The 15,381-nt window shown below is 45.0% G+C and overlaps 1 protein-coding gene across 1 annotated transcript; it reads left to right on the forward strand.

The window, feature by feature from the left end:
- Positions 1-1,275: 1,275 nt before the first annotated feature.
- Positions 1,276-14,075, forward strand: dalrd3 (DALR anticodon binding domain containing 3). Its single transcript, XM_056597193.1, has 13 exons — positions 1,276-3,039; positions 4,450-4,757; positions 5,202-5,557; positions 7,451-7,509; positions 7,664-7,765; positions 7,871-7,935; positions 8,209-8,267; positions 10,117-10,199; positions 10,322-10,448; positions 10,736-10,794; positions 10,920-11,036; positions 11,258-11,326; positions 11,740-14,075. The coding sequence occupies exons 1-13, from the start codon at positions 2,791-2,793 to the stop codon at positions 11,857-11,859; spliced, it is 1,773 nt and encodes a 590-aa protein (XP_056453168.1). The 5' UTR covers positions 1,276-2,790; the 3' UTR covers positions 11,860-14,075.
- Positions 14,076-15,381: the final 1,306 nt, after the last annotated feature.

Raw genomic sequence — 15,381 nt, forward strand, 5'->3', positions numbered from 1 at the left:
TTACTACCTGTTGATCCTGGTTTCGGGCCGGTTTGATTCAGACTTTGTACCCATGCTGAGGTGGTTGCACATCGGGTTCCAGGTTGGTAGAAATCAAACACACTTGAGTCTTTCCTTTTTTGCCTTGTGGAGAGATGTGGTGGTTGAACTACTACTATGAGGGCCGGAAATAATGAATGGAGTTTTGCAATCAACCGGGGAGATCATTCATTCAGTGGATTCTCTCTCTTATTGAAGACATTGTGTTTGTTCGACGAGGAAGGAAATATCTGGTGTGTGTGTGTGTGCGCTAGATCCTATGAGGTCACCCAGAATACAATATGGGTGTCAGAGGTGCGGAAGTGGCTTGACTTTATATACTGTATAATGAACTACCTAAGGCCACACTACCACTGATTGAGGTGAAAGGGGACCTATTATGCTTTTCGACTTTTATGACCTATAAACGTTGTTATAATGATTGATAGTCATGTTTAACCATACTAAAGTGTCAAATAATGACGTACACGCATTTCAACGTATTCCCTGCTGACAGTCTGGGGTGGCTGTGCAGAGCGCTAAACACTCGGGACAACGTTTGCGATTCACTTGTTTACATTTCCGGGAAATCATCTACCTAAAGGCACTCCTGCCGCGCCCCCATTTGCCTGGTCAAATCTGCCCGCGCGCGCTTCAAGGAAGGTAACCACTGACAACGGAGTTGGGTTGGCAGGAGGGGGGCGAGTGGGCGGAGAAGGACGAAACCGAGCGTTGACAGAATGCTGAAAGCGCCCAGATGAGAGGAAGAGTTTCCCGAAAATCTACATCGTTTTTTGTGTATGGTTAAACATGACTATCAATCATTATAACAACGTTTATAGGTCATAAAAGTCGAAAAAGCATATTAGGTCCCCTTTAAAAGAGCTGAATCGATTTAACACAGCAGAGGCCTTCTACTCCTTTGATTCAAATTCTAGGACAGGTCCTTCAGAATTGTTGCATTCAGTCAGCAAGAAAGCATTGATAACAGGTCCTATTCTCCTGATCTTCTATTTCTGATGATATCTGGTCGTACATTTCGCCAGATCAGGTTTTTTTTATTTTTAACGAACATTTTCTACTCAATGTCAATCATCTTCCCTTTTCTGTCTTCCTTCAGCACAGAGTTTGTGAAGCGGTTCTCTGGATTTGGCCTCTCTTGAGGATGAAGGTGGAGGCTGTTGGGTAGGTGGTGTTGTCGGGCTGGGTGGGGGATGATGGAGGTTGGAGGTTGGAGGTTGGAGGTTGGAGGTTGGAGGTTGGAGGCTGGCGTTTAGTGAGTGGTGCGGTAACGGAACCCATAATACAGCTGTGGTTGTGTACAGCAGCTGGTTATGGCGTCCGTTTCCCTCCCACTGCACAGAGGGCGCCGTTGCCAGGACGACCATTGCCGGAGCGACCGTTGTCTCCTCCTCACAGAACAGAACCCCTCAAAAACGACCGACCATTTATACATTCCTATATTTTAGGTCAGCTCACTGTATTTAAATGTACATTTGGTAAATATGTTATTCAATTTCATTTAATGTTATAAAAAAATGCATATTATCACTTTATTACTGTTTTAAACTATTATGGCTATTGTGTTCTATAATAGTAACATTTTTTTTTATCATTGTGTCTGACGTGAGATGCTGTAATGCCTTAATTTCCTCTCAGGTATGAATAAAGCACATTTCGTCCGACACACACACTTTATTTTTGTCATTTTATGTGTGTTATTGTTGGGTCGTTTAACGGTGACCTGGGAAGCCTGATCTAATCCTAAATGAGATAGTATTCCATCTAATTTATAGGGCTACAGCAAAGAGCCTCCAATAGCTTTGTTGTTTTGTTTATTTAATGTAAAGCTAAATGTAAATTGCATTGAATTGTTAATGTATTATTCAGATATTCTTATTCATATTTGTAAAACCGACTGAGCTGCTTTAAAGCAAAAGTCTAACGACTTATGTCCAACGACATTTTAAACACAAAACAAAGAACTGACGACTGCTTTAATAGAACGCATTGGACGACGTTTCTCCGTAATAATGAAGTTATTAGAGTTTCTACTTGCAGAGGTTGCTCTTCAATGACACGTTTTCTCCCGGATTGCGAAACGCACGAGCGGCAACCGGGAATCTCGTGTCAGCTAAGAATGACGTCACTAACCACAACAGAAATATGCTGTGCTGAAATGCAGTGCGGCCTGTTACAAGGTTTGAACATCCACTTCAACAACAATACTAATGAAAATATCACAAAAAAAAATGCATAAAGGGCAGGCTTAATGTCTATATATTTCTTTCTCGTTTTTTGAATGTTCCTTTCATTTCTTAGCTGTCTCTTATCAAGTTGTTAATAAATTAATACTCTGTATTTTCTTTTAAAATATTGCATCACTTTTTACATTATTTGATTATATTGTGAATAAAAATGTGTTGCAAATCAAAAAGTTGTGTCTCTTTAATTAAGCGTGTGTCGTTTTATCCCGGCGACAGAGGGCGCTGTTCAGCTCACATCATCTCGCCAACGAGGAAATAGATCCCCGGGAAACAATATCTACATGTAGGTAGTTCCGCTTGGAAATACAGCATCCAATGCAGTCTTTTGCAGCTGGTAAGGGGGTCGATTGGTGATCAATTGCAGGGGGCAGGAACGCGTGGACTCCCTTATTAGGAACCATAACAGCCATCTACATCCATAACGACTGATACATAGTATAACGAGCAGCCCGCGATTGCACATAATCCCGACGAGCTGACTTGTTCAGTGTTTAATGTGGTCGTGATGGAGAAAATCGAGGAGTCGTCGCCTCTCCGGATCACCCCAACCGTGCAGGCGCTGAGCTTTGCTCTGAGGGGGAAGCGTCCCAATACTCCCGGTGCCCACAGCGGCCGGGGTCCGGGCGATGTGGACAAATCTGGGGGTGAACCGGCGGACAAGCTGTGGTTCAAGGAGAGCAGCGCCAAGAACCTGCGGAACCGAGATTTCCTCTCGCCGACCACGATGCTCAACACGCTGTACGCTGACGGACAGGTTGGTGTCATGACTGGTCCGCTGGAATTCAGCATTCAATCTAAGTTATATTCTATGCATGTTTACAGTGCTAAGGGGGGCAAAAGTTCGTAAAGGTTGGAATGCAACGATTTATAACGTCTTGACAGCACTGGACGACACCTCTGTTGACATCTAGACACGTGACTATCTCCCTCCCCCCTCTCTCATTTGACGTCTTACAATCTTGGCCAGGACATGCAAATGACGATTTCAAGTTAAGTCTCTAACAGGTTCCCAATGATGCATAAAATGAAGTATCGTTACGGTTATTGAGTCTCCATGGTTGACTTTAGGAGCGTTGACATTGCAACATCACGCCCGGCCGAACAGCGGCCGCCCGCGGCATCAATTATAGACCCCTGGATGACGGCTCCAATATGGGTCAGAATAACACGCACCCCTGCAAGGCAGACAAGTAGAGTAAAGTGGTGGTTGATTAGTATTTCGTCAGTTCTATCTCGAAATGTACATTTGCCGGATAGCCTAGATGATGTGAGGTTGAGATGTAGAAGTTGATTGCCTTATTCTGTGTAGGCCTATCTGTAGGTTTGACCTATTAAATTCAACCACAATGTTTTCTCAAGCGAACATAGCTATATGTGCCTGGCGTTTAGCCTGGGTCTGCCCCCACCTCTTAAAACACATTTGTATGCACTACCGTTTACTTTAAAGCCCATTTCTAAAGGATAATTTTGGCCAATGAGAAAAGTGGCCTGATGACCTGTAATTATTTTTGACCCGCAATCAAATCCACTGTTAAAAGCGGCTCAAACTTTGCAGCCTTATGCAATGCTCATGACCTGCAGTGTAATGAAGAGAGTATTTCCCCCCACACCATCATGGCTGATGGATGGCTATGCCAGCTGAACAACTGATGAATGTGTTGTAATACTTTCAGTCTGTACAATGTTAGAACCAAAACACATCCATCATTCATGTATTCTTTGGTCGCCACTTATGGTCACCGCTTTCTTTTTATTTATTTTATTTTGGAATATTTATTTTTGCGTTTTTATGCTTTATTATAGAGTGAGCTAGAGAGGAAGGTATGGGAGATAGAGGGGAGGACATGCAGCAAATGACCCCGGGCAGGACGGGAACCCGGGTCGCTGCGTTCAGGACTGAGCCCATATGGTACGCGCTGTACCCAGTGAGCCACCGGGCGCCCCCACCGCTTTCTTGTTTTGAACAACGGTTGGCGTTGGTAATACAAGGTCATGGCATGTAGGTTTCAGTGCACCAGTAACTCACACTGACACATTCCCCCTTCGTCCGACCCCACCCCCACCTCCACCTCCACCTATAGCACCCTACTCAGAGAGGATGAGGGGGACCTCATTGAAACACGCACCTAATATGTCTGCTCCCTCTCGGTCGCTCCTCCCCCAGGTACCCCCCACGGTGATGTCCCGGGTGCTCTCGCTGCGCGGCGGCGGGGTCCTGCCCCTGGCGGGGGCCGAGGTCATGGGGGAGGGGCTGCGGCTGAGGGTGGACCGTGCGGCGTCCTTCGGGGCCGTCCTGGCGGGCGGGGCCAGCGAGTACATGAAGCCCTCGGTGCAGAGGCAGGGCCGCGTGGTCATCAACTGCCCCGCGCTGCACCCGCGGCCCAGCGGCCCCTCCCCCGCCACGCTGACGCTGGGCCAGCTGAGGACCGTGCTGGTGGCCGACCACACGGGGGCGCTGCTGAGAAGACAAGGGTGAGCTGATCCCCATGGGGTAGAACTGGCGCTCATGATGAGGATTATGATGCTAACGGGAAGAAGCAAGGGGATAAGGCAGCAAGGGGACACGCTATCACGGTGAAAAGGCAGAAAGGAACCAGGGCCGCCAGTTATTAAGGTGCCAAGGCAGCAAGGCGACAGGGTAGCTAGGCATCAAGGGGACCAGGCAGAAGGATGACAAGGTATCGAGGGGACAAGATGGCAAGTTTACCGGGCAGCAAGGTGACAAAAGAGAAAGGTGACAGCAATTTGACAAGGGGACAAGGTGTCAAGGGGACAAGGTATTAATGGGACGGGGTAGCTCAGGCACAAGGCAGCACGGTGACTAGGTGACTAGGTGACTAGGTGACTAGGGGACTAGTTGACAAGGGGTCATCCGAGGTCACAAGCCTCCGGTCTCTGGTTCCTCCCGGGCTCCAGGCTCACCGTGTCCTACTGCCCCGTGCTCCCCGAGGGGAGTGACGTCACAGCCTTCCTCCACACGCTGGGCGTGGACTGGCCGACGGTGCCGGCCAGCTGGAGCGGGGCGCAGCGGGAGGAGAAGGTGCAGGAGGCGCTGGCGGGCTCCCCCTACCGGGAGGAGGACGAGCCGGGCCAGAGGAGAGGCGGTGGGGGGAGCCGGGGGGAGGAGGAGGAGGAGGAGGAGGAGGAGGAGGAGGATGAAGAGCAGCAGCAGGGGGGAAGAGAGAAGGACGGAGCGCTGAGGGTCAACCTGAAGAGGGTGTTCCAGGAGGAGGGGCTGGCGGGCTACGACCCCAGCCTCGGCACCTGCACAGGTGAGCAGAGAGGCCGTCGTTCATCTGCCTGTTCGTTCGTTTGCTGCTCATTCTTGAGGTCACTCGATTATGCAGTCATTCATTCAATTATTAATTCACTCAATTATGCAGTCATGTCATTCAAATTATTAATTCAATCATTGATTCAATTGTTAATGCACTCATTGATTCAATTGTTAATGCACTCATTGATTCAATTATTAATTTACTCATTCATTCAAGTATTGTTTATTAATGATGGAAATCCACCACACCATTGACTGTACGGCAGGGATGGAAATTAACACCCGCCACCCGCCATTTGCGGGTGGATTTGTATGGTGGCGGGTGAATTGTGTCACTTCACCCGCCACTGTGTCGGGTAATACTTTCCAGTAAGGTCCGCCTCTTTTGCTGAACTGCAACTGTCCGGCACCCGGGATAATATACCGGTAACAGGGCTCTCGTCTCACGCATTCGGCGTTTGACACACGCAATTCAACCCATGCACACGCCACACTTCGTATTTCTCACGCAGAGAAATTACCAGGATAGCGCTCACCAATTTGGGCCGCTATTAAACAGTGTTACAGGTAGGAACCAAATGGGTTTCCCGTACGTAGGGTAACCAGACGTCGTCTTTTGCCCGGACATGCCCTCTTTTTGAGACACTTTTAAAAAATGTGTGGCGGAATTTAAAAATCGTCCGGGATTTTATTAAAGCCTCATACATGTTCTCATTGTATTTGCGTTGCGTTTCTTTGGGTCGTTCGCAAACTAGTTATGCTACGCCCTCCCCTACTCAGTTCTGTTCGCTTTGCATTGGTGGAAGTTGGTAGGGGGCGTGGTTAAGTAGAGCCTTCAGATTGGACGGTTTGACTTACGCAGTTACCGTCGTGTATTTATTTTTTTACCATTATTGTTTTATAGGGACAAACATTAACACATTTCTCCCACAGGGGATTGATAACGTTCTATCTATTGAACAGAAAGAAACACTTGGTCATACTTTACATATTTTATCATAGCATTGGCCTACTGAATGCCACAGATATATTTCCAGCATTTGACTGAATGCCAAATAAATATATAATTATGTTTTTGCACGTTTCCAACGTTTAAAAGTTCAGGGTATAAAGTTCAAGTATATGCCTCTACTAGCCAATAGGCCAATAGCCTTTTGAGGCAATGTTTTTTCTGAATATTAGTGTTAAGGGCCAATAATGCTTACTATCATACGTTAGTTACCATGTCTGTGGACACATTTGTATTCAGGCACTAATTAGATTGACTTATGATGGTGTAGCCATGCATGTTGTTTTATTGTTAACATTTCAATTTGTTTAAAATGTACGCATATATTAAAAAAATATATAGCGCATAAAAAGTGGCTGGTAAAAAAGATGAGTGGCTGGTAGATTTTTAAATCTACCTGCCACAGTGGCTGGTGGGCAAAAAAGTTAATTTCCATCTCTGCTGTACGGTCATGCATGGTAGACACTAAAGAATAATTAGCCAGATTTTGTGCCCGATTTCCCCCCTCCGATTCTGGTCGGCAAAGCCCAGATTTGTTGATGGTTCTACAGATTTTTTTGTTGAAAAAAAAAAGAAAAGAGGACTATAAAAAGAGAGGACCTTGTGTTTTTTCTCCTGACCTTGCACACCATGTTTTTTTAACATTAAAGGCACAATTTTGATTGTTACAGATTGGCAAGAATTCAGGTTTTGAAAATCAGGATTTTGGTTGTTCTGAATGAAAATTTTGTGGTGTGCTCTGCTGGCTAACATTTTTCCTTCAACAATCACAATGACTAACACAGTTCAATGTATCTTGAACTATCGTTGAGTGTGTTCTCGCACGTTTTCTAAATTAGAAAAAGGCTCTTAAGTTTCCACTCTTGTGTGTGTTTACAGTACAACGAGACAGTGTGTCCCACTTGGCACAGCTGGAGCATGCTGCAGCAGACTGCAAGGTAACGCGCACACTCACACATTATGTTTTTGGCCTGGTTTCTTGGAAAAGGATTCTTAATCTTGGACCAAGATTTTGGCATAAGTTTACAGCTAACTGCAACAATTGCTCAGTGCAGGAACGCTTCATGTTTCGGCTTTTTTTTGTCTAAAAAGGAAACCATGGCAACAGTGCTGCATGTGATGTCCTGTCAGGACGAGTTCCGTCAACAGCAGATAGCCATGTTGTGGAGAGCTTCAGGCGCCACACACACACAGGTAACGCGCACGCACACAAGTAACGCAAAAGGTAAAGCGCACACCCAGAATTAAACTGTTTCCAGCTTTCGCAACTTTTCTGATGTTGTTGTTGTGTTTCCTCAGAGACATGTGGTGTGTGGGCCTGTGAAGACACCTGGCACAAACCTTACCGCTGAACAGTACCTCCAGTAAGACTTCTCTATTTATTCACTGTACTGTACCATTCAAAACGGTGCTAAACTTTACTTTAGTCTACTGTACTCTAGCATATGAAACTCTATTCAACTTTACTATACTCTACTAAAGTCTACTATACACAGGAAGACCGGGTGGGGGCGGCAATAGAGCCAAGAGTGATGAACGTGGGTCGTTTCAGAGAAAGAGAAGGTTGTTTATTAGAACGGCTGCGACAGGAAGTTTTGTTTGTTGATGCGACGCCACTGGCTTCCTGTTTCCTGCAGGCTGAGGAGAGGGCAGATGAAGGACGCCTCAGAGATGAAGTATGGAGACCAGGTGGAAGGTGTGTGTGTGTGTGTGTGTGTGTGTGTGTGTGTGTGTGTGTGTGTGTGTGTGTGTGTGTGTGTGTGTGTGTGTGTGTGTGTGTGTGTGTGTGTGTGTGTGTGTGTGTGTGTGTGTGTGTGTGTGTGTGTGTGTGTGTTAGTCCTACCATCATCCAACAGGGAAACCCAACCTTGTACATGTGGGGATACTATGTGGATTACACATTAGGTTTTCCCCACCCAGCTACCGTTTAAAACCAAGATGGCCTGCATCAATGTCATAATTGAATTGGTTACAGGATTATGGCAGGGGTGCCCAACCTTCTTTGGTCCAAGATCTACTTTTAAAGTTGATAGTGTATCGAGATCTACCAAGCCATATAGAAAGGCGTAGCGTAGCCACAATTTATTGTGCACCTTTTTTGTGCAAGTTTTAACAATAATACATTTAGTGAAGCAAGTAGCAAGTAGAAGGACTGGCCTGTAACAACACAACAGGCAGAAAAACAACCCAAATAATGCAATGCCTAATTTAAGTTGAAAAAGTGGTGTCTCTACCTTAGTGGGACGCCTGGCACTGAGAGGAGGAAGCTAGTATCTCATAGTCCGGACAGTAGGAGCTGAGTGCCAGCCCCAAGCTGGCTGCAAGGTGGTCATCAGTCATGGTGGATCTGTATTTGGACATTTGTGAAAAGGCAGACTCACACAAATATGTAGATCCAAAAAGTGCAGTCAAATTCTGTGCAGTTTGTCTGAGTTTGGGGTACTTGTCTTTCTGCAGTAGATTCCAGAATTGGACCTTCATATCAGGTGTTGCTCTGGATTGCAGCTCAATACCATTTTGCAGTGCGAGGATCTCATTCTCAATAGCACAGCTATCCAGGTTGAAGAGTGATGCCACTTTGGACGTTATACAATCCACATCTATATTTTCACCAAATGGAAAACGAGATACTGACTGACAACAGGTTCAATTGATGCAAAGTCAGTAAAGCGCCTGTCAAATTCTGACAAGATGCTCGGCACTTGACCATCATAACTTGCCATCTCTCGCGCCCTTTCGAGTCCTTAGTTACAACCTAGCAACCATACCCCGCATGCGCAGATAAAAAGGGGCGTGTGAGATTTTTTCCCCCCAGTATGCCTGATATAGCCTGTATTGTACAAATATAGGCAAAACACTGTCTTTAAGACTCGTATCAGAGAATATCCCAGTCAGTTTGGCCGCGGCGCAATGAATGAATATAGATCGTAAAAAAAACATTTATTTTGAAAAATGTGCCCAAAGTTACTAGTTTACAACCTCGTTGACGACCAACAATAAGAAAGACATGTGGCCTACTTTTAATTCAGCCTTGGTGAAATCTTTCCTGCTGTCGGCTCCCAGACCGTAGTCGAGGAGCAGAGGAGAGACGTTCCCTCCAGGGCCGATGTTCTCTCGGGGGGGAAACACCCTTCACTTTGACCGGCAGTGGATCTGCTTATAGGTCGGAATGAAGCGGCCACCGATTATTGACAGGCTGGGTACTGTATTCGTAGTTCCACTGACTTAACAGTACACGTTTGCACAGACACAACCGGACTCGTTCATTCACTAAACTGACATGCGAAACCGCTCGCTCTCCTCGCTCTTCCACTCACTCACTGAAAGACTCCAACTCAGCCCGCGATCGACTGGTAGACTGCGATCGACTGGTTGGGCACCCTTGGATTATGGTGTTATGTATATTTGTATATATATACATATATATTTGTATATTTGTGTACATGGGTGAGCAGCCATTTTGTTAGCAGTGGCTTCCTGGCTGAAGATTTAGCTACACATGCCACTAATTCATGTGACATGTGAAATGGCATTCCTCACCACAGGTCGGACATGGGATGACATCATCAGGGTCATGACCTCTGCCACCATCCGATTCGAGCTGCTGTCAACCGTGCACACCAGTCCTGTGAGTAAAGTGTGTGTGTGTGTGTGTGTGTGTGTTCGTGTGTGTGTCTGTATCCCTGTCGTTCCTCTCTGTTCCACCAACAGCATGGGAGCTCTGCTATGATTGACGGCTCTTCTCCACAGGTCACATTGGATCTGCAGAGGGAAGGGGGCGTGTCCACCAAGGGGCCGAGGGGCGGGGTCTTTGTGATGTATAACTGTGCCAGACTTCACACGCTGTTTGACAGCTACGAGAGGGGGGTGGAGAAAGGTGAGAAGTGTTTCACATGCAGACACAAGCTACTGGGTTCAATCCCTATTTCAATCAATATTTACACCCTACTTGTAGGCTTCCTTGTGCAAAATGCCTAACCTCTACGTGCTCCTTAATGAGCTGTCTCTGAATGCTCACTGAATCCCTTTGGATGAGAGCGTCGGCCAAATGATAGTAAACATTATTCTCCTGCTTTCCTGTGCTTTGCTCTGTGGCCTCTAGGGGGCGGTGTGGACATGAGGTAATTGATGGGTTTCTGATATCTTTTCTTTTCTTTTCTGCAGGACTGTATCCAGAGATACCAGAAGCTTCACAGCTTGATTTCTCTGCTCTTAAAGAAGAGGTACTCCAACGCTTGGCTTCTTTGCCGAAAAATCTCTGGTTGTGTTGTATTCTCCGGAATAGTCACCATTATTTGTTTTGTTTATCTGTTGTCCTCTTCCCATTTTCTTTGTGTTTGATTGACAGGGTGAGTGGATTCTCCTCTTCAATTACCTCATCCCGTTCTCTGAGCTCCTGGACCAATCGGGACAGTCTTTGGACTGTGAGGGGGGAGGGGCCAGAGTTAACATTAAGACTGAACAGGTCAGTGGAAGATGGACATTACATCACATTACACCCAAAGTTAATCCATATCTTTTGTTGTGGGGAAGAAAAAATGTAAAGTTCCGCTCACTTTTCATTTTAACCTTGTCAGATTAAAATGATAGGATTTATTTGTTTAAAGATAAGAGATTGCGCAAGCAAGTTGAGGATATGATGAGGGTTTATTGATTTGAGCTATTGATGACCTCTGTGTCCATTAGGTGTGCAAGTTCCTGGTGGCCCTCAGTAAAGACTTCAGCTCGTACTACAACAGAGTCCACGTACTTGGGGTGAGTCCTGTCCCTGCATACAGCCACTCCGAAAGATATAACGTCATTGTTAACTGTTCATGTTACCGAACTGTTTCGAACCCTTATCTTTTCCATATAATGCAAATGCATTCAAGGTTCACTCCTTGATGCATCATTTTTGTCTGTTCCTTGAATTCATTCGTATGCAATAATAATTGTACACTACAGAGTAAGGATTGATTAAGGGACATTTGAAAACCTTCGGTGTCGTTGAGTGTTTTGTCCCGCTGCGGAGGGCGAGCTGTCCTTCGGCAGACATTTTGTCAGACTGTTGTCGAAGAAAATAAGCGAACAGCAACTTGACTGTTTTCACCATTTCATAATTGTTAACCCAACTTGTGGCTCACCCGGAGTGTTTAATATCTGTTTCTGTGATTCTCCTCTCCCGTCAGGAGCCCCTGCCTCACCTCTTCAACCAGATGCTGTGTCGTCTGCGGATGTTGCGGGCGCTGACTGATCTCTACCACAGTGCACTGGGGACCCTGCACCTCCCCCCCATTAGGCAGCTATAGCCGACCCCATGCAGCCCTGAGCAGAGCAGTATCTGGCGACTACTATTACTACTACTACTACTTCCACTACGACACTCTTCTCGTCTGTAAGTGAACAATTTATCTTTTAGGTTAGTGTTTGACACCCCATCCCCACCAGTCGCTTCACCAAGAAGATGAATCGATATGATTTCCTTTTGCCCTCAAGCTATACCCACCTGGATGACACACTGCCGCCTAATAAAGCACTCGTAAAACGTTGGCTCCCAAAGTACGCAGCGGTTTATTTGGCCTTTCTTAGCCCCCCGGCTGCCTTTAAGATATTACTTCTGCCACTTATTGCCAAATATTAAAGAGTTTTAACAAATATTGAGGTTAGGGTTTTGCCGTTTTTAAAGACCAATATGTGTCTCGATTTTATTATGCTACCCCTTAATTACCCCTCACCCATTCATTAAACCTCTTCACCCTCTATGCACAAGTTCTTGTTTCCACCTGACTATTTCCACAGCAGGCTAGCATGCTAAAGCAGACCTAGTCAGCAGTCAATACTTCCCACCCACAGCTTAGCTTCTCTTAGCTCCCTAGCTACTCCTTGCTATCGTTAGCTTGCCTCGCGTAAACCTGGTTTTGTCTTGAGCTTTGTCAAACTCCAAATTCACCGCTTTTACCACTCCCAATTTAGCATTAACGTATAACCTTTAAGGATAAATAAGAGGCTTCTTTAAGTGTTATCTGATACCCACGAACCATTTCCCTCGATTTTCCACACCGTATAGAAGTTGACCTTGTGTTTGAGGATGACCTACATATATATTAGAAATATTTATTGTTGGTTTCAAAATAATTGCACAGAATTTTGCTTATTTAAGTCTTAATGCTCTATTCCTTGAGATAATTATATTGACGTACTCTCCTCTTGCTGTGGTCAAACAATTGCCAAATGTTTTTTGCTATCAAGCTTGTTTGTATCATGAATCCAATGGGGTTCTACACACGATTGAAAGGTAGTCACGATTAAAGACCAGTATTGGGGAAAATGTGCCATATTGGTAGAGAAAAATGCATGAATTTGGCATGAGGAGAATATGAATTATATTAAGCCTTGTCTCCCAAAATGTGATTTTCAGCTGTTGGTTTGGGTTTTGTTAAGTTCTCTAAAAGTGTATTACAGTTTGAACTGATGAAGTGTCCTATTTACCTTTCTTTTTTTAAAAAAACATTCACATTCTATGATTTCTCAGAGAAGATGCCTTTTTGTGGCACAAGTCTTTCTTTGTGTATATGTCTGCCAATGTCTTGACGTCACTTACGTTGAATGAACCAAATGGTGCTCTCTCTGTGGGAAAAGATGACTTTAGATTGGAGGGTATTTTCAGTGGAGGAAAGGAATGTTCTGGTAAAAGCTTGCTAGTGTTATCTCCTATACCCTGTTGTTCCCTACCATGTGCTGGATGCTATTATGAATACAGGGTAGAGAATGAAATGGTCATTCTCATTCGCTGCTCATGTTGTACTGCATGCATCTTATATATATGTTAGGTTGAACACCCCGCATGCATCACAGAACAGTCCTCCTCACACACACACACACACACACACACACACACACACACACACACAGACACAGACACAGACACAGACACAGACACAGAGACAGACAGACGGACGGACTCTTCAGGATACTGCTGTTTAGCTCACTGGTTTTTCCAAAACGGCAAAGTGTCCATTCAAATAACCAGGATGTCTGCCAACTTAAAAGCTATGTGAACATTTTGTAGTACAGAATTATATTGTTGTTGCCTATCTTAAGAAGAATAACCCTCATGAATATCTGAGCCTTGAGTTGATGAAGTTGACTATATATTGTTGTAGTATTTATACAAATAGGAGCAGCACCGTTACATTGAATAATGGCACCTGCAACAATCAATGAAATCATTCAACACTTGATGGCATCTCCCTAACGTGTAAACTAAGGACCAGTAAACACATTTCCACATCTATGTTGGTGAGTTTGTTTTCATTGTTCCCTAATGTTGTTCATGACGGGTTACCTTGCTACCAGGTAGCTTTCATCCTGAATCCAAAGTGTATATCTATGACGTCGTCACCCGTTTTCAGATTTCAACCTGGAGGAATTCAAAATAAGAAGAAAAACAGACAACCCTTTCATTGATCCCTTCTCTCTCAACTTGTTCCCAGAAGGATGTTTCATTCTTTAAAGTCACAATGTGTGAGATTGAGCCACTCCCAGTTCAGATAAAAAGGGAAAAAAGTACAATTTCATTGAACTGTGAGCCCCCCCCTCCTTTCTAGTTTCTGAATCTTTTCATGACTTTGAAAATGCCGAGGATCACTCGGTATCCAGGCAGCATAGTTTCCAAGCAGTTATAACTTTTAAACTAAATATTTGGGTCCCTATTCAGTATTTTTTCTTTATCTTCTGCAGAGATCTGTGTAACGCCTAGATCATGCCTTCTTCCTTGCCACAGCGGTAAGCAGGCCTATCTCCACACACAGACTGCACCGTCGGACAGACATGAACTCTGACCCTCTGATGCGCTATAGATAGATTTTATCTTGTACTCGGCCCCCCCCCCCCCCCCCCCCGAAGCCATGAACGCACACGTTGGGTTCTCTCCCCGGTTTCTGGTTGGATGGTAATGTAGCATTAATGCAGCATTACCTTCCAGTACAATGAGCTAGTGGTAGGCTATGATACAGTACGTCATGTTTTGTGTGAGGACAATTCAAAGGTTCGGAAATCAAAAGTCCAACCGTATATTCACAATGCTTTTCATGTACTCCCTAAAACTTGTCATGCTAAACAAGCCGCTGTAGTACCAGTAGCGTCACCATCAAACCAACGGAATGCTGCTCTCTCTTTGGAGTCTGCTGGGGGTACTTGGGTCGTCCAGGTGTGCTGTTACCCAGAATGCCTCAGCTTCCGCAGCAGCCTACAGATCAGGTGAACAGCTGTAACGTCAAGCACTGCATCTTTCTTGTACAGCCACAGTTGACTTTATTAAGAGTTGAATAGAGTATCTCTCAAGAATGAATTCAGTTCATTATTGATGTTCAGTGATGTCACTGATGTGCATCATAATATAACCAGTCATATACATTTAATGTAATGTTTTGGTTACATATGTATGTATGCAAGATTATAATTAAGCCCTAAGGCAATGTGAACCAACCCAACATGCAATGGCACAAAATATACTGACAAAACATAAGCAGGAATACATATACCAACACTATTAAAATAAATTCCTTTAGACATTGTGTGTGTGTGTGTGTGTGTGTGTGTGTGTGTGTGTGTGTGTGTGTGTGTGTGTGTGTGTGTGTGTGTGTGTGTGTGTGTGTGTGTTCTGTCCATCTGAAAGGTGAACGAGGGGTCACTGCTAGATTCTCTAATTTGAGGAGTCATCTGGAGCTGCTCACGCTGTTGGACAGGGCCCACAGCTGGGCGTGTGAGTGGGTTTAATCTCCATTGATGTTGCTTTTTATTTGATGTGATGATCATCAAACTGCACTGCT

The sequence above is a fragment of the Gadus chalcogrammus genome, chromosome 1 (genome assembly GCF_026213295.1).
Source record: "Gadus chalcogrammus isolate NIFS_2021 chromosome 1, NIFS_Gcha_1.0, whole genome shotgun sequence".
Lineage (NCBI taxonomy): Eukaryota > Metazoa > Chordata > Actinopteri > Gadiformes > Gadidae > Gadus > Gadus chalcogrammus.

Bases quoted from the DNA above. Each gene is read 5' to 3' on its own strand.
- dalrd3 (XM_056597193.1), top strand. From the start codon at position 2,791: ATGGAGAAAATCGAGGAGTCGTCGCCTCTCCGGATCACCCCAACCGTG. The intron at 10,795-10,919 runs GTACTCCAACGC...TTTGATTGACAG, and splicing joins TCTCTGCTCTTAAAGAAGAG to GGTGAGTGGATTCTCCTCTT. The intron at 11,327-11,739 runs GTGAGTCCTGTC...CTCTCCCGTCAG, and splicing joins ACAGAGTCCACGTACTTGGG to GAGCCCCTGCCTCACCTCTT.